Source organism: Octodon degus, unplaced genomic scaffold (genome assembly GCF_000260255.1).
Source record: "Octodon degus isolate 3935 unplaced genomic scaffold, OctDeg1.0 scaffold00112, whole genome shotgun sequence".
NCBI classification, from domain to species: Eukaryota; Metazoa; Chordata; class Mammalia; order Rodentia; family Octodontidae; genus Octodon; species Octodon degus.
The window spans coordinates 7026330-7044159 of NW_004524688.1; the positions used below are offsets into that span (position 1 = coordinate 7026330).

The following is a 17830-nucleotide window of genomic DNA, read 5'->3' on the forward strand; positions in this document are numbered from 1 at the left end:
TTTTTTTTTTTTTTTCAGAACTGGGGATTGAACTCAGGTCCTTGTGCTTGCCAGGGAAGCGCTTATTCCACTGAGCCATCTCCCCAGCCCCATGGGCAGGCTTTCTTGCCTCACTCTAAAATGGGCATGTTAGGCCTGAGGAGAGTATTTCTTGGAGACTCTGCTACTTTCCCAAGGACTTCCTGTGACTTCTCACACTACTCTGGATGGTGACAAGAAGCAGGGGTCCTCAGGATTTCCCCAGTGGGCAAGAAGGGGAAGGAGAGTGCCCAGGGGCATCAGGCTAGGCAGGCCTCCCAAGAGCCTCTGGGTACCTGTCATAACTGTCACTTGATAAAAGAGTGTCCTGAGCCACATGCCAAGGAACCAGGTACCAGGTCTCCCTGTCACGTATCACAGACGGGTCTCAAAGCACACAACTTTGCTCCACCTTGTTTTACTTTGTTTCCCAAACTTTTCTCATGGAACCCATGTGTTGTTTTAGTAGAGACTCCTTTTAACAATGCATGGGCCAAGCATTTTAAGGAACGCACTCTGAGGAACACTTTTTTTGGAAGGCAAGCACGGAAGAGGCAGATCTGGGCTATAGGACAGATTCTGCAGGCCCATCTCTGTTTCCAAATCTCAGGCCTGGGGCCTATAACCATAGTGTTTCAGCTCAGTGTCAGGGTCCCCTGTGGGTACATGAGGCCTACAGCACCCCATCCTGAGCATCAAGGGTGGAGACAGCTCCTTGCAGGCTAAGGCCAGGGCAGCTGGGCCAGGTGGAGGCAGGCTGAGAACAGCCCCTGGTACCTAACCTCGAGGTGAAGGAGGATGAGGGCTCAAGACCAGAGCTTGCAGCACTTTCAGGTGGGAGATGGGGATACTCCAGGACACCTGAAACAAGGCCATGACATCAATGGTACCCCAATCCCAGTGGGACCCCTGGCAGTTGCAGGCCACCACTCAGACCCTGATGATACTACTGAACTTTCTTTGGCTCAATGGGTCCAAGCGAATCCACGAACTCTTGCCTCCTGAAGAGCCCTGTCACCTGCCTGACTGGAGGAGGCTGCGGATCACGGATCACATAAAGGCTCTAAGAAATCCTGTGGCTTGAGAACCTGCTTGCCAAGCACAGCCCCATCCCTTGGGAGGGCTCATGGGGAAGGGTACTGTGCCTGTCCTGTCCCAGGCAGACCCCTCCTGCTGAGGAACAGGCTGGGGCTGGAGCACAGGGCCAACAGGCCTGGTGTGTGGGGCACATCGGCAGCAGATGTTGGCCAGATTAAACTCAGCTCCTGGAAGACTTGACAAAAGCCGAGGAGAACGGGCAAGGCCTAGGGGGCTGGTTAAACCACCACAGCTGTCCCCCTGTAATTGGCTGCTGTTAAATATTTTACGGGCCTCGTTTTTGTAAACAGAAGTCTGTAAATTCCTCCTTCCCAGACGTGTTTCCCAGGCTAAACTGTGTGGACTCCCCCCACCCTCCCCTGGAGAGGTCGGGGCCTCCCTCACCCTTAGGGACAGCAGGCGCTCGGCCAGCTGAGGAGCGGGCCCTTTCCTGTCCACTGCCCTTTAGGGCAGGGTGAGGGTGGATGGCCTTGGTGTTCCTCTACTTTTGAGACTGAACTGGTGGTGTCCAGGCCATGGAGCGGGGGCAGAAATCCCCAGAGGCCCAGCCCAAAGGCCTGGCCAGCTCCTACTCCAGTCTGCTGCAGGCCCCTGAGGCCCCAGCTGGGGAATTAGGGGTGGAGGAAGGGGTGCAGGGCAGGAAGAAGGAAAAGCAAGAGTTGGGGGCTGGGAGTGGGGGAGGAGGTTCTCCCCACCCAGTAACAGAAAGGCCCTTTTCTTTTTCCCAATAAGACTGTACTCTCTGAACTGAAGAAGAATATAAAAAATGACTTTTATGTATCAGAGCAGCTGCTGTGAGACCAGAACCAGAAGTCAGGGCTGGTGTGGCCAGACTGGGGAGGCATGGGGTCCTTAACAGAGCCACTGCCAGAGACAGTGTTTGAAAGTGGTGAATTCTGGGGGGTATCCCAAGAAGTGGGGAGAAGACCCAGGGCTGGGCCAGGGAGTGGCCGTACTCCCTCAGGCTGAGGTACTCAAGCCTACACTGCAGCTGGGGGTAACTCCCTGCCCCAGAGCCTCATCCTACCTCCAGCTTAGGGTCATTATGATCATCCCAATGGGCAAGTGACAAACTTGAAGTGACCTCCTGCCTCAAAGCTTCCAGTTGACTTGGGGACAGTCCTTGGAGTGGGCTGTGACGATCTCACTGAGGACAGCCTGTCCTTCCTGCCTGCCTGTCCTTCCTTCTTTCCACAGGTGCCTGCAGACCTAAACCCAATCCTGGGACATGAATGACCCAGAGAACAGACTGGAGGTTCAGCCTCTCTTGGGTACAATGAAGTAAGAGGGGACCAGAGAGGGCAAAGGTCAGAGAGAGGACCGGGCAGGTGGGGTGGACATTACTGCCCATCCAGGAGGAACAAGTAGGCATGGTGACTGCCTCTCAGTTCTCCACTGAGACCTTCTAGGAGACACAGGTCTCTGCTTTTATGTGATGTAGCACCTTATTCCTGTTGCATGGCATCAGCTACACTCAATGCCAACTTAGTGCTGGCCATTTCTCAAGTGACTGCCAATACTAGGAGTTCTAGGTTAAGGAGAGATCTGAGGTCACATTCACAGAGAGCACACCTGACTAGCGACATGGGCTCTGGGTACAGGCAGGGCCATGGTGATGTGTTTGGAGGATACTCGCCATCCCTTGTTCTACTGCCTGAAGGGAGGAACCTTGCCATGGCCCCCTCCCCAAGAAGGAGAAACACTTTCTTTGGTGTTTCCCAAACTCCTTATTGGGAAAAAAGAAAAGGGCCTTTCTGTTTCTGTCTATAAGCCCCCCAATCCAGGTGGTCTGATCCCTGGGTGTTCGGGTTAAATCTTCCAAGTGCATCTCCCAGGACTGACATCGTGTCCTGGGGTCTTGGTGGTGGTGGGAGAACCTGATATCCCTTGGTGTATGCTCTAAAGGCCCATGGGTTGCTGGATCAGGGCTAATGTCCCAGCTATAGGGACTGTGAGGCTCCACCCACCACTGTGCTGAAAGAAACAAACAGTAAAGAGCAGAGGAAAGATCCAGGTTCCCACAGCCACCTCTGGAATAAAAGTCAGGCAGCCTGGCCGGGACTCTGGCAAGCCCTGGACAGTCCCTAGCAGCAGGCTTGATGCAGGCTGGTGGGGCAGGAAGGTGGGGTCTGGGGTCCAGCCTGCTGTAGGCTTTAGGCTTGAGAAGGAAACTGAGAATCCTTTGACCTTGTGGCTATAAGCACCCTAGGCACAACCTCCAAAATCTCCGGACATCCAGACAGAAGTGCTCCACCCACAACTTCCTCCTCTTTCTCTACAGGCACAACCTGGGCACATGAAGACATTATGCTAGAGACCTCCCTCACCAAGGAACAGTGTGCCCTGTTCCTGTCGGACCCCAGGACACCATCTCAGTGGCCAGAGGCTGAGGGGCTACCCCAGTAGGCACAGCCACAAGACATGGGAGAGAATAGGCTTCAGCCCAGCCTGCAGTACTCATCCAGTTTCCTCTGAATCCCAACAACTATTCAAACAAATGTCTACCGATGGGGAAACTGAGGCCTAAGAGCCTGGCAGCTGGGCACAGAGACTAGAGGCACTTGGGGCTGTGAAGGCTTTCCTTGGATAGCTGGTCTGCAAGGGGCAGGGCTCAGGACTGCCCAGGGGGTGGCCAGAGCCATGTGCAGGCCTTCTGGGCCCACAGCAGCCTCCAATCAGAGCCTGGCCAAACCCCGGCTGCAGGACCACACAGACACAAGGGCAACAGGCCTAAAGCAAGGGAGTAGTAAGGAAGGGGAACAGGAGAGGAGGCCGGAGCTCTAGGGGTAGGCTGAGGGGGCACCTCAGTCCCCTAGGAAACAGGTACAAGAGAGGTGGCAGCTTCTGCAGTCTGAGAAAGAGGGCAGGAGCAGGAGCAGTTACAACTGATGGCAATTTCAGGGGATAGCACTGGAGGGTCACCAGAGCCTCTGGTCCATTGAGGCACTGGGTGGAACCTCTGTCCTCTAGAAGGGTTTAGCTCCTGAATCTCTTGCAAGGCCTGAGGCTTGGAGGGACCAAAGGGGAGCTATGAGGCAGCTGCCAGTAGGCAGGTTGTGGGTATATGCGGTGGGGGCTGTGGGCAGTCCTTCCCCTGCTGGATCCTGTCCAGGTCCCATAGAAAAGTGGCTCCTGGGTTGGGCTGGATCTGACAGTGAGGCCAGCCAAGCTGACAGCCAGCGTTGGCATGTGTGCCCATGGTTCCCCCTCCAGGTGGCACAAGAGACCATGAAGAGCCTGGCTGTGGGAGCTCCACATCTCCAGTCCCCCCAGCCGAGCCCCCCAGGAACAGAACCCTTTTCATGGCCCCGTGGGTGGTCCCAGCCAGGCAGCTGGGGGTGGGTGGGAGAGGGCCAGGCTCACTGACAATAGGCCCAGCTGTGCTGCGCCCACACCCGCACTGACCCACCCAGGACAGGCTGGCTGGACAGTGGCTCCCTGCTGCTCCCCACTCCCAGTTCCGCCACCCAGCCCACCCTGGGCCCTGGAGCCATCCACCTCTGGCAAAGCCCATTGGTCAGGAGGCCTGGGGTGGAACAAACAGGCTCTGCCCCAAGCCAGATGTTTTGGGGCGGCTCCTCTAGCTTGGGGTGCCTCCCTGCACCCCCAGCTGCTCAGGGACAGAGGAAGCCCTGGCCCTGCTCTAGCAGCTGCCCTGCAGATGGTGAGGTGTGGGGGGTTCTTCTGGCTGGCTAGGAGGCCCTGCTTAGGGTACGGGACCCCAGGGGTTACTCCCACCTGGGGTTTTGCTTGGCAGCCCACCCCGGTCTCCTTGCCTTTAACACAGAAGCCCCCCAGGGTCAGGGAAGGGGTGACAAGCTAGTATTGCTGGGCACCTGCCTCTCTGCTGTCCCAGGGGCAGTGAAGGAGATAAGGATAAGGATGAGGCCAGGGCTTGGAGCTGACCCCCCAGGCAGCCCACCATGCAGCCCAGCCCCTACTCTTTGGCCGTGTCGCGTGCCCCCTGCCCGCCTTGCCCCCCATCCTCCTGAACACACACGTCCGAGGAACAGGCCCTAGCATGCCAGAGCCAGCTGGCACCCAGTCAAACTAGCAGCCAGGCACACTGCCAGGGCAGCGTGCCAGCCTGCCACTCGCTGCGGCTCCTCCCGCCCTGGCCTCTGCCGGCACAGCAAGCTCGCAGCCGGCCGGCACCATGTGGCTTGCCGAAGTGAGGCTGCAGATGCAGAGGGCAAGGGAAGCCCTGAAGGGAGGAGATCCCGAGCCAGCGGGCAGTTTAACTAAAGGCAGGAAAGGGGGGGACACAGGGGAAACTGAGGCACAGACCAGGAAAGTCCATGTAGTCATAACACTCGGACAGATGTGGGCTCACTGTCACCCTCAGGGGGGACCTGGTGGGTTGGGAATGAGCTCCCTAACCCAGGCCCACTGCTCCCTGTGCCTATCCCCTGGTAGGTCCTGGATGGCATCGTGTATTCTAGAGCTAGAGGTAGTCCAGTGGCATGGCCCACCTCCTGCATCCACCTAAGCTGGCCTCTTTGTCCACGCTGTAGGCACGGGCACACTGATGGTGGGAATGGCTCCTGATACCTGGGCACAGGCATCAGGAAACAGGCCCCTAGGTGCCAGCCCCTCTTGCTGCCTCCTCAGATCAGGACCACCCGGACATGGGGAAAGCTAGGTGTGAGTCAAAGCGTCCCCAGTGTACCAAATGGACACCATCCCCCCAGCCAGATGGACAATGCAAGGCTAGGGAGAAAGATGGAACCACTGAGGCTGCACCCCATGGTGGGACTGAGGGTTGTGGGCGCCCACGGGGCTATAAGCTGTTCAGCCACGTAGCCGTTGGCACAAAGGGAAGTGAGAGGTAGAAGGCTGATGTGGGTACCGTCTAGAGGCCACCCCTCACTCATGCTCTGAGCAGACCCCAGGGGGGCAGAATGGGGCTCCAGGGCAGGTGGTACTACCCACAAACCATCCTCCTTGCTGGGGGGGGGCAGGGTGGGATGGAGAGGAAGTGGGAATTCAAGCCTGTGGTGCAGAATGTGGGGGTGAGCTGTCCCATTCCTGAGCTCTGGCGAAGGGTCATGGTTGGGTGCAAAGAAGGGAAACCAAGTCAACTGTTTAGGAGTGCCAGTGGGCCTGTTCCAAGCCAGAAAGGGTAGGGACCCTGACTTCTGCTGAGGTGCCTTCCCTGCCTCTTCCCCCTGCTTGGCACCTTCTTTCCTCCCACAGACATCCCGACGGCCAGATGCTGTGGTCAACCAGATGCCCAGTGAAGGGCTAGGAGGAGAGTAGGGGGCCAGCAGTGCACACAGGGTGTGGGGCACAGGGTAGAGGCTTGAGGACCCTGCTTTCCCTACTTGGTACTCAGCACCTACTGGCCTCCCCACCACCCAGGGAAGAAGGCTGCTCCTTATCACCTGCCCAACATGTGCTCTTCAAGCGGTGCCTAAAGCCCAGATTATTTTAACAACTGTCCCTCACTCGTCACCTGTCCTGTTTGGAAAACAGCCCCTTTTTTGTTGCACAAAGAGAGGTTTCTCTGGCTTCCAGAAGTGCCAGGCGCTAATCTCCCTGCCTGGAACATGGGCGGGTGGTAGCACGGTGTGTGGGTCCGTGGCGCTCTGTAAACACGACACGAGTGCAGCAGTCATTGAGTTACGGCAGGGCCGGTGCCAGGAGTGAGCGCCCTGTATGCCTGCTGCCAACTGCAATTACCTCCCTTGTGCCAGCCGGCAGGGGGCTTAACCCTTCCCACACCATGCGGCATGGCATAGCCACATGGACACCAGCAGCCATGGAGGCAGGGACACCAAGACGTTGGGCCACCACTCAAGTAGCAGCACCAGGGAGATGAGCAGGGCACACCACACTCTGGTGTCCCAATGGGGCCTCAAGGGACTCCTCTGGCCACGATATCACAGAGTGATAGGAGTTCACTAGGTACTGAGTACGGGCCAAAGCTGGAGGTTCTGTCCTAGGCAGGGTACCAAGGAGGCAGCCTGTGTCTGCTGACAGCTCTCCTCTCCCTGTCTCTGCCCCTCAGCTGGCACATCTGGAGCCCACGCCTCCTCAAATCTAGGAAGGTGGGCGCAGCCCATGTCAGAGGGTGAAGCCCAGTCCGGCTGGCCCAGCTGTGCTCCATATTTCCTCAGCTCCCTGGAGTCCTCCATGCCCTACCCCCTCCACCCTCCCTGCCCATCTGGAGCACACATCTGGCCAAGACTACTGCCTAGCAGGGCTGTCCTCTGTTTGCAATCAATTACCACCTCCTCCAAGGGGCTTCTTTGGCAGGGAGCAGTCCCCCTAAAGTAAGCTTGGCAGTGTTGGCCATGGTCGGTCCTGAGGCCACCACAGTGCTACTGACTGAGGAGCTTAGGACTTTGACTTACCTTCATGGGAGTGGGAGAACCAGATTTGGGAGGTGCCGGGGTGAGAGCCACGGTAGGCCTGTTCGGAGGGGGCAGAGGTGGGGCCACTGGGGTGTGTGGAAGCTGCTGAGCCCAGGCTGCTGGTGAGGAAACTGCCCATAAAAGAGGATGCTGGAGAATTTCCCATCAGGCGGCTGCTGGCTGTGGACACAGGGCCAAATGTGAGTCAGGGTACAGCTCGGGTTAGGGGAAGCACCTACCACCCAGGGTGCCTCCCCATCCCTAGGTTCACTAGGAGCCTTTGTTTTTAAATACTCAAGAAGTCCACAGCAGGCAAATTTGGTCTCTTAGACATGTGACAATGGCATCAGGGTCCTGACTCTCTGTGTGCCTCAGGACTGACACCAACTTGCTACTATAAAGCCAAGAGTGATCTATCTATCTATCTATCTATCTATCTATCTATCTATCTATCTATCTATCTATGGAATACCACCCTTGTCCCTACTATGTCACCACCACCATCACATCCAACCATATCACCTCCACCACCACCATCACCACCACACCAACATCACCAGTAGCAGTCACAATATCAACAATAACTGCACCAATACCCACCACATTACCATGCTCAACAGCCACATTACCACATAACCATAATCACTACGATCACTATCACAGCAAAACATACTACCTCCATGACCACCATAACTGCCCACAAACTACTATTACCACCATGCCACTGGCCACACCAGCACCACCACCGTATTGCCATTATCACTGTCAGCAGCATCAACATTGCCTTCACTACTACCTATCACAGCGCACCTGTGACTGCCACCACAGTACCGGTGTCAGCGCCAGTACAGTCTGCCAGGTGCTGCATATAGGTGGAGTAAGCACTGAGAGTGTGTGGGGGAGCACGCGACCTCATGGGCCTCCTTGGGATACAGTGGTCACCTCAAGGGCTCTGCAATACAGGTGGACTTGGCCAAATGTTCTACTTAGGCCTTTCCCGGTCAGCAGGGGCCCAGCCAGAGGTCCCAAAGGTCTCTGACCCAGCCTGGGCAGCATGGAATGGGCCTTTTCCCAAAGTGAGGTCCTCACCCTTCTACCCTATCCATTTAGCTGGCTCATCAGAATAGGGTACCTGGTCCCACGTGAGCAAGGGGAGAAACTGAGTCAGAGGGAAAATGGAAATGGGAAGGGAAGAGAAAGAAAGGAACATTTATCAGTTGAGTGTTGAAGTCGCCCAACACTGTTCAGAGGCAGGCCGATGGGGCTGACACAGAATGGCAGGCAGCTCTTTATCCAGGGCTCAGGCAGCGGAAGCCAGAGGATTCCTCAGCCTGGCCAACATACTTGGCATTTCCCCTGGTGGCCTAGGAATGCAGGAGATGGTGACCTGCTGGTCCTAGACTAGCCTCTGAAGCCTGCCCACCCCACCGTCTCTGTCCCCCAGGCTGCCACATCCTTTGCTCACAGCCATGCCCCTTCCCCGCTGAGTGCAGTGGCCAAGGCCATGCTGAATGAGTCTCCCTGGTTGCCATGGCTACCAGTTCTCACTCCAGTGACATATATACCCTGGAGCACTCTGCATATGGTCACCCTGGGTGGTCTAGATTGCACTGCTAGCCCCCCACCCTGGCAAGGTGCCTTTGTGCATTGTCATCTCTATCCCTGGGTAAAGAACCTGGCTTGGGCTATCCCAAGACTGAGAGGTACAGGGTACAGGGCAGGGCCTGGTGGGGTTGTAGGGTGCTGGGTCCTGGGAGGTGGCAGGGAACCCAAGGTGAGTCAGGGCAGTTGCTTGTTGCCCAGGAGGCAAGGTAACTGGTGAATTTGTGATGCCTCATCCTGCCTGGCTGGGCTTTGGGCACTTCCCAGACAAGAGGTGACTCAGCAGAGAGGCGGCCAGGCCAGGGGAGAGGGGATGCCCCTGGGGACCCTGGTAACCAAGCTATGTTCTGCCAGCTCCCAGCTGGGCACCGGGAGGCAGCTCCTTCCCCTCCTGGGATGGCAGGATGGGCATGTGCCACTGAGAGGGAACCTTTCCCAGGCATTGCCAGACAGGAAGGGGCTACAAGGGGCTGCACTGCAGGGAGAGGAAGACTAGGCCAAAGGTACCTAGGAGCCAGGGACTTCCCAAACCACAGGGCTGAGACTGCTAGGGGCCCCTGCCAGACCATAGGCTCTTCCAGCTAGGGGAGGGGACTCTGGGCTAGGAAGGGAAGTTAGCTTCCCTGCCCCCACTCTGGGGACTCTGGAGGGGCATGCCTGTGGGATGAGTGTGGCTGCCCCAGCTGCAAGCTTTCTGCCCCACCCTGGCCTGCCCCAAGTCCCCCAGGCCTCCCCTCCCCCAGCCTCCCAGGACAGCTCCACCCACCCCTTCCTCCCCAGGACAGTGGGAAGCAACTGAGTCCAAAAGTCAGGTCTGGAAAAAAGTTTCTCCAGGATCTCAGCCTGGGAACCCTGCACCTTGCGCTCTCCCACGAAAAAGACAGACGGGGCAGGAGAACCTACAGTTCAACATCCCACAGAGCCTGTGGTTCCAACGAAACTGAGGCCCCCAGAATTCCTTAAGTGCTCTGAGAGCAGCAGGAAATCTTGGCCAACCAACCTCCCAGAATCTCCCAAGGTGCACCCCAAGCCAGACTCTAGAGTGGGAACTCGGGCCATCACATCCCCACCCATGACACCCATTCTGGCCCTGGAGGGGCTCTGCTGACACTGTCCTGACACTAGTCCAGAAGGAGGGGCCCAAGCAGGGCCACTGCAGCCACAAGCCCTCCAAGCCTGGATCCCCAAGCAGGACACACAGGAGCGACAGGCTGCTGCAGCTCCAGCCTGTGGCCTTCCCGCCCCCACACCGCCTATCCGTGGGCTGCTTCTTTAGTGGGCTTCTCAGAGACTTGAGAAATGAGGGGGATGAGACCGGATAGCCCTCTGAGCCCCCATCCTCTGACCTGGCAGCCTCCCTGGCAGCTGGCTATAGCCCTAGTGTCCCTCCTGTGCCTGGCTAGGCTGTCTACTTGGGAGGCGGGTCTTCACTCCTTCCTTTCTTTTCTTTTCTTCTTCTTCTTCTCTTTTTTATTTTTGGCGGACCTGGGATTGAACTCAGGCCCTTGTGCTTGCTAGGGAAGCGCTTATTCTACTGAGCCATCTCCCTGGCCCTTCCTTCCTTTCCTTCATGCTGAAAAGAAGGGCTGGAGCTCAAAGTCCTTGGCACAAGGACACTACATCTCTACCATCACTAAGCAATCCAGGCAATTAAGCACAAGAAAATAAGTAAAAGATCCCACTCCCCTGCCATATACCCTTCTCCCGAGTCAAAGAAGACCCATTATGCCCCATTTCCAGGAAGGCCACCTTAGGACTGAGAACCCGGATATCTCAGCTGTCTATTCCTCCTGGAAGTCCAGCTCACAATGGCCAATGCTGCAAGCCTCACTCCCTGGCCAGCAGACAGCACTAGGATGGCCTGTGTGGACACACTGTGCCTTGTACTCCTCCCTACCAGGCCTCTAACCCCCACCATCTTGGCCCTGGCTGAAGAGTTGGAGTAGAACCTACAGGCCCCACTAGGTGAGCAGCAAGTCCCATGTTGAGGATGGAAAGTGCTGGCTCCTTGAGGTCTTCTCTAGTCCACCTGGCTCCTTAGCAGCTTAGGAAACTCTAGGACAGAGCATCTCTACTTGTCTCTCCACCTCTGAGGACTTCAGCAATGGCACAATGCCCAGCCAACAGAGCTGTGGGCAGACCTGGCTGCCACCTTCCCAAGCCCCCAGCTGCTGACCAGTAGTAGTCAACCCCAGACAGTCAGCGCAATGGCTGCCTAGGATCCCGGTGTATCCTGGGCCACAGCCAGCACTATAGCCATGGGCCAAGTCCAGTCGGGAACTGGGCTGAAGCTCTTTCCTCTTGGCAAAGGCCTTGCCTACCGGGTGCTACAGTTAGCAGCCCAGGAGGAGAAAGCAAAGAATGCTGCAGGGGTGCTTGACATGGGCCTACTCTGGCTAGGCACCTGGGTCCTGACATTGACTTCACTGTCACCTATCCTGACGGGGGCTTATGGGCCCACACAACATGGCACCCCAGACCCCAGGTCCTGCATCCACCACTGGACCACAGAATGGGGTACAACTGACACTGCCTCATGTGCCAGTACAGTGAGTCTGTTGGTTCCAAGGCTACCTAGCCAACCCCTGTGCAAAGCCTACCCAGGCCCACTGCTTGTTTTCCCTCCCTGTCACAGAGCCATAGCACACTGGGGCTTTTCCACAGAAAGGGATTTGAAAGCCGTGAATGTCACTGGCCACCAAGACAGGCAAGTCCAGGCTGCACATCTACCCCCACTGGCTGCGCCACTGTCCGGCTGTGGTCCCAGCTCCAAGGTACCTTGGCTCTGCTCAAGACACCATGGAGGCCTGGCCCCAGACACCAGCCTGGCTGAGAAAACCTCTCCGGAAGCCAGCGTGCCAGGAGGGCTGGATGACACACCTCAGGCTTTCTGGCGCCTCAGGCACAGCCTCCTGGTCTCTGGGACATAGGCTGTCCCAACTAGCTGACCTGCAACGGGAGACAGGGTGCATCTGAACCTGGGCTGCCGGCCACAGGAAGAACAGGGTACAAATGATGCTGCCCCATGTGCCAAGTGAAGCGGGTTTGCTGTCTCCAAGGCTAGGCATGCTTAAAACTTCTGAGCATGGAACCTAGTCGTCACCCTGGCCCCATGTAGAGTACTGTCTGGCCAGCTGTGTCTGCCCTGCAGAGCAGCGCCACCTGGCCAGGCTAGACCTGAAACCCCTCTCTTGCCCACCTGTGGCCGGGCCCACCTGCCACAGTCAAGTGTGCTCTGTGTGCTCCTCTCCCAGGAGTTCCCCAGGACTGGCACCTCAGAGGCTAGCCCTGGCTGTGTGGTGAACTGGTGCTGGCTGTGCTGCACACCCAGCTGGCTCTCCTGCTTGGCCATCCCAGCTCAGCCCTGTGACAGCAGCCTGAGCGGTGCAGAATAGGAAGGAACAGAGCTCCAGGGGACAAGCATTTGTTTTGAGTTAAGTGAGCCACTGAGACAGCGTCTTTCTTTTCTGGAAACTGTGAAATGGGTTGTAAAAAAAAAAAAAAAAACAACCATGGCTCACTGAGATGATGGCAGCTCCTGAGAAACAAGTCCCTTCCCAGGCTCTCGGCGCTCCTGCTGCTTCCGGAAGCCCAGCTGACGAGCTGCTGGCATGGACCTCCCTGGCTCTGCGTCTGGCGGCTGCAACCACCACCCACGCCAGCTCCCACCCTCCTGCTCACACCCACTCAGGCTCCCCTTTTCTCTTAGATGGGCTTCCGGTTCTGCCCCCACAGGGCTGTCCAGATACTGGGGACACCTGGTCCAGGGCAACTGTCCTTTGGTCTCCACAGGGGACACCAAGAGGCTGAGTGAAGAAGGGACAGGCAGCCTGGCTGGGGGAGCCAAAGCACTCTTCCCACGCAGAGCCACACCCCTGAGGGAGCAGGGGAGAGGAGGAAGGAAGGATAGCCCCTGCCCCGCCCGCATTCCTCTCATTCCAGGAAACAGAGAGGACAGAGAACTTCCAGGCTGGGTTTCCTTCAAAGATCTTGTGGGTTCCTAGGGGGAAAGGCTCTGTTCAGCCGGCTTGGAGGCAGGGTTGGCATCTGCCCATCTGGCTATGGGGAGTGGGGCAGGGATGAGGACCCAGGCCCACCAGCAAACTGGCAGGGGCTTTGGAGCCAGGCCACAGGCCACTCTGTGACTATGTTCCTGAGTGGGAATGGGGGCCCGAGCATTAGTCCATGGGGGAAGAGAGTGCTATAGATGTGGGCAGAGCCAGGAAGCCTGCCAGCAAACACAGGGTATGTGCCTATGTCTCTGGGTGTGTGTCTGTGGCTATGGGGTGCACACATGGCTACGGATGTACAGCCAGACGCTATACTAAAGGACAAGGGGACACAGGCCGGTCCAGTTCTCTAAGGAGCTGCTTCCATTAGATGCATGCCCTCACTTGTCTAAGTGGACCCAGGCAAGGCTCCTGATTGTCCACACTTCTTCCACCCCAATGGGGACACAGCCAGGCCTGCCAGTGGCAGAATTCGTCTCCCACCTCAGTGGGCACCAGGCTGCGGCTCTAAGATCCCAGTCTTGCTTCAACAATCATGCATTCTGGAGGGCAGCCACATGGCCAAGGCTCTCTCCACTCTGCCATGCAGAAGCAAGATGGAGCCTTTCTCTTCTGTGTCAGATGCTCCTGCAGGGCTACCCTTTGCCAGGCCTAGGAACTGTCTAGATCTGGGGCAGTTCTCACCCATCCTAGCTGGCTACCACAGGTATTAGGGTATACAGCTTGCTCATGGGGCTGCTCTAGCCAATCCCATGGTCAGCACAACCCCAAGGGGCTACCATGCCACCCCAGCCCCCAACCGCAGCTCCACGCTGTACAGGAAGAAAGAGGAGGCAAGCAGGGCCTGGAACCACAGTGCGGGGGGCAGTGGGGGCCAGAGGGGAGGCCAAGAATGTGAAGCAGTAGGCGGAGGGCTCAGCCCATTCCCGAGACACAGGATGCGTCTAGAATGAGCACATCACCCGGGAAGCCCCTCAGGCAGCTTGAGGAACCTTCCAGAGATCACTGCTGGCCCCAAGGAAGCCCCTCAAAGGCTATGATAGGAAATCATATAGTTGCTAAGCCACTGGCCCCTGCAATCCAGGAGACGCCTGGGAGACACCGATGACAGGGGACAGGCCCAACCACCAACAGCCCAGAACTAATAAAAGAAAAGGAAAATCGGATATAAGTCTGGTTCTTATTAAAGGGGTAAATTTAGCCCTTTGGCTAAGGCAGAGGGGTGGGGTGGCCGAGGCTCACCACTGGGTTGGTCCTGGACTCCCTTCCTCCAGGAGTGACTCAGAGCATCCCAAGAGCATGCAGCAAGGGTGGGGGCTGCTTCCCCTCTCTTTCCCCACTCTTCACACATTCCCTGTGTCCCTGCTCCTGCTCTGGGTAGGCAAGTATCCAGGTCTTTCCCAAGCCATGCAGGACAGTGAGCTGGGCAGGCAAAGGCAAGGGAAAGTGCCAGGGAGTCCTGGAAAGGGCCCATCCTGCCATTAATGTAGATGATGCCTACAGGAGCATCTCCGGAGCACATGCTTCTCCTTCCTTTTCCACAGGCCTGAAATAAACCAGGGGGCTGGTGGCAGTACTGACATTTGGTTTCACACAGTCAGAAACACCAGAATGTACAGAGCACGTGTGCTCAAGTATGCAAGCAGACACACAACACACAACCACAAATACACCAACAGACTAATAACCATGAATACGCACATGCATATACACACATATACACAGTCTGGGCAGGGTGACCCCACAGGCAAGGCTGGCAGCTCTGGTCCAATTGGGCAACATAGAGCTCTCCTGGACCGGACAAGCCTTCCCTACCAACTGAGTAGGCCAGTCAGAGCTCCTGCTTGACATATGACTCATAACTCTCCCCACCTCTATGGAGGTGAGGCAGAGACAGGTGCTGGCCATGGGCACCTGAGGGCATCCTCCACCACCCTGTGCATATTCCCCATCTGGCCTGCCTGAAGGTGTGAGGCCCATGGCTCCAGAGCAGTTACAAGCCTGGTCCCCTGGCGCCTGGCCAGCCTGGGCATCTGTGATGGCTCTGTGGATAAGCAGGGCCTTCAGAGCCAGAGCACACAATTAGCTCCTCTCCAGCCACCCCTGTTACCCTGAAGGCCACCCACATGGGTGTCCACTGGGTCCTTGCCCCCGAGCCATGGCTCCATCCCACCCACAGGCATGGGGGCCATGTTCAGGCACACAGAGCTGGACTGACCATGGCTGTCCACTCACAGCCAGGCTGTAACAAGTATGTGCATTACCCTGTGCCTGGCCGGGGCCAGCAGCTCCAGGAAGGAAGCACCATGTCTACTAGAGGTGGAGAAGGGACACCTATGTCCTTCTCAAGTCAAGCCACAGGCTGAGAGTATAAGCAGGCCTGGAGACCTGGGGCTCTTTGGATGACACTTAGAAGGTCTCAGGCCCAGATGGCAACCTGTGCCCAGACATGGTGAACACTGGCCTATGTCAGCAGGTTAAGCAGGACAGGAGGCAGGCACAGCCATGCACACGGTGGTCCTCACTCTGCCAACTCCTACTCCCTGAAAAGGTCCAGACACCAAAAGCCTGAACTCCCAGAATAGGGTGGCTCACTCTGCAGCATGCCGGAGTGGTCAAGAGGAGAATGGAGGCCCAGAGCACCACAAGGCGAGGGGCTTTTCAGATGCCTGCTGCCAATACAGCCCTTGCCATTATTTCCTAAGCATCTGCTTCAGGTACAGCTGGCATCAGGCACTGAGGCTCCCACTCCAGCGCTGCCCTTCCAGGAACACGAATAGGCATCCTTCTCTAGTCATACCTGGCCCACCTCTTCTGAAAAGCCCTGCCTGCCTGCTTCACAAGTGCGGGCCTTCTCCCTGGAATTCCTTACCACCAAGAGACCAGCTGCTAACACCACAGTGTGGGTCTAAGGGCCAAACAGGCATCAGTCCCCTGCTGCACCTTGGTGCCAGCCATGGGGCTCAGGATAACTTGGGGAGAGGTGAAATCAGTCCCTAGATGAACAGCAAGCGGGACGAGAAAGCAGGGGAAGTCATGACAGTGCAGGTTTCCTCCCTTGGGGACAGCCTCCCAGCCTCATGTGAGCTCACATCTGGGGGCCCAGGATGAGGGGGTAGCCTGGTAGGGAAAACACAAAAACCCTTGAGAACACATGGAGAACGCGTGTGTAGAGGGAGCATGAGGAGGCTGAAGCACTTTGCTGGGGCGTTGGGCAGGGACAAGGAAAGCAGGAAAAACATAGGATCCAATTAATGGGAAATGCTGCTTATTTCTCAGCAAGATTGCATCACTGTGCTGGGGGACCAGGCAGAGGTGGGGGACTTGGTCTCTGGAATGACACAAGTCCACATCCCCTCCCACTTGCTCTGGGGTGTCCTTTATAACTTCCAAGTGGAGACAAAGAGGCACAGAGGCTATGGTGTCTGAGGCAACACAGTGAGGCTGAGGCCTTGCGTGGTGACTTCAGTCTTTCCCACCTCAAGAGAAAGGGTCCTTATCAGGCACCCTGCATTCTGGCTCTGGGATGCTCTCTCATAATCAGGGCTGCTGCAGGGACAGAGCCAGGAGGCTTCTGTCTCCAAGAACAACACTGCCACAGAACAGAATACAAGAATATCCTGATGTCCTGAGGTAGAAATATGCTTTGAGAGCAGGGTGAAGTGAGTTCCTGGGACAGGGATGACACTCTCAGCGAGTGGGGTTCCCGGGAAAGAGGAAGAAGGGCATCCAGAAGAACCAGTCAGAGCCAGCCAATTAAGGGGCACAGCCTGGACCCCAGCAGAAGACCTGGCAGAGAGAAGACCAGCAGAAAGGCAAGTAACAAGGCCAGGCCACAGGCTATTTGGACTCATCATCAATCCACCACTGCAGGGTATGTTATCAGGGTCCACTGAAATCTGGACATCATAGGAGGAGCTCCCTCATTGGTCCAGGTGTTGTGACCACAAGGTTAGCAAATGACCTCACTAACCCTGTGCTACCTTGGGTGGAGGGGAAAGAGACTGATGAATGGCAACTGCTCCTTGGCTCTGTGGGAAGTGAGGGCACAGGCTGATTGTAGGGAGGGGTCAGTCTCAGGGCTAGGGCTGCTGGGGCTGGAAGTCCCCAGGAGTCAACCACAGCTTTAAAGGGCCCAGAGATCCACAACTGACCCCCAAAGGCACAGGACTGTCAGAACCCCGGGGGCCAGCCAACGAGGCTCAGGCTCAGCTTGCTACCCCAGGAACGTGAGGCTGCCTAGTATCTATCCCAGAGCCTTGGACTGGCCAAGGTGGCTGGAGGAGCAACAGGGTGGGCCCAGGCACCCACTGACTCTGCTAGGGCAGGCAGCTGGCATAAAAACAGCTGCAGAAAGCACTGCTCCAGACTGGAGGGTACAAACCCCCATTGTCCAAGCCACAGAGCAAGCCCTGAGTGGTGTCCAGAGAATGCAATCTGACCCCAGCTCATTCATTAGACGGGTTGAGTGGCTGCTGCCCTGTGCCAGGGTCACCCACCCTCACCCAACCCAGCTTGGAATCTGAGGACACACAGGAAGCTAAGTACACTGACCTGTGACCCTGCCTCTCAACAGACCTCTGGGGTACTGCAGGGCCAGCTCACTCCACCTGCTGGTGACCCAACTAGGAGCAGGCTGCCACAAAATCAGATGTCAAGAGAGTCTGCAGTAGATGACAGTGTCCTGGCCAGGGCTCAGGGGCCTGTTGGTGGGACTTGGGAGGGAAGGATGAAGAAGGTGTGGGA

At 57.0% G+C, this 17830-nt stretch overlaps 1 protein-coding gene across 4 annotated transcripts in view; it reads right to left on the reverse strand.

Annotated features, from left to right (window-relative positions):
- Bahcc1 (BAH domain and coiled-coil containing 1) overlaps positions 1 to 17830 on the reverse strand; it is a 60718-nt gene that overhangs the window by 26944 nt on the left and 15944 nt on the right. For 3 of the 4 annotated variants that reach the window (XM_023699251.1, XM_023699250.1, XM_023699249.1), the window contains exon 3: positions 7473 to 7652. The exons of the other annotated variant lie outside the window; for it this stretch is intronic. In XM_023699251.1, coding sequence (XP_023555019.1) covers positions 7473 to 7652 — 180 coding nt within the window. The remainder of the gene's footprint in view (positions 1 to 7472; positions 7653 to 17830) is intronic. 4 annotated transcript variants of the gene reach the window in all.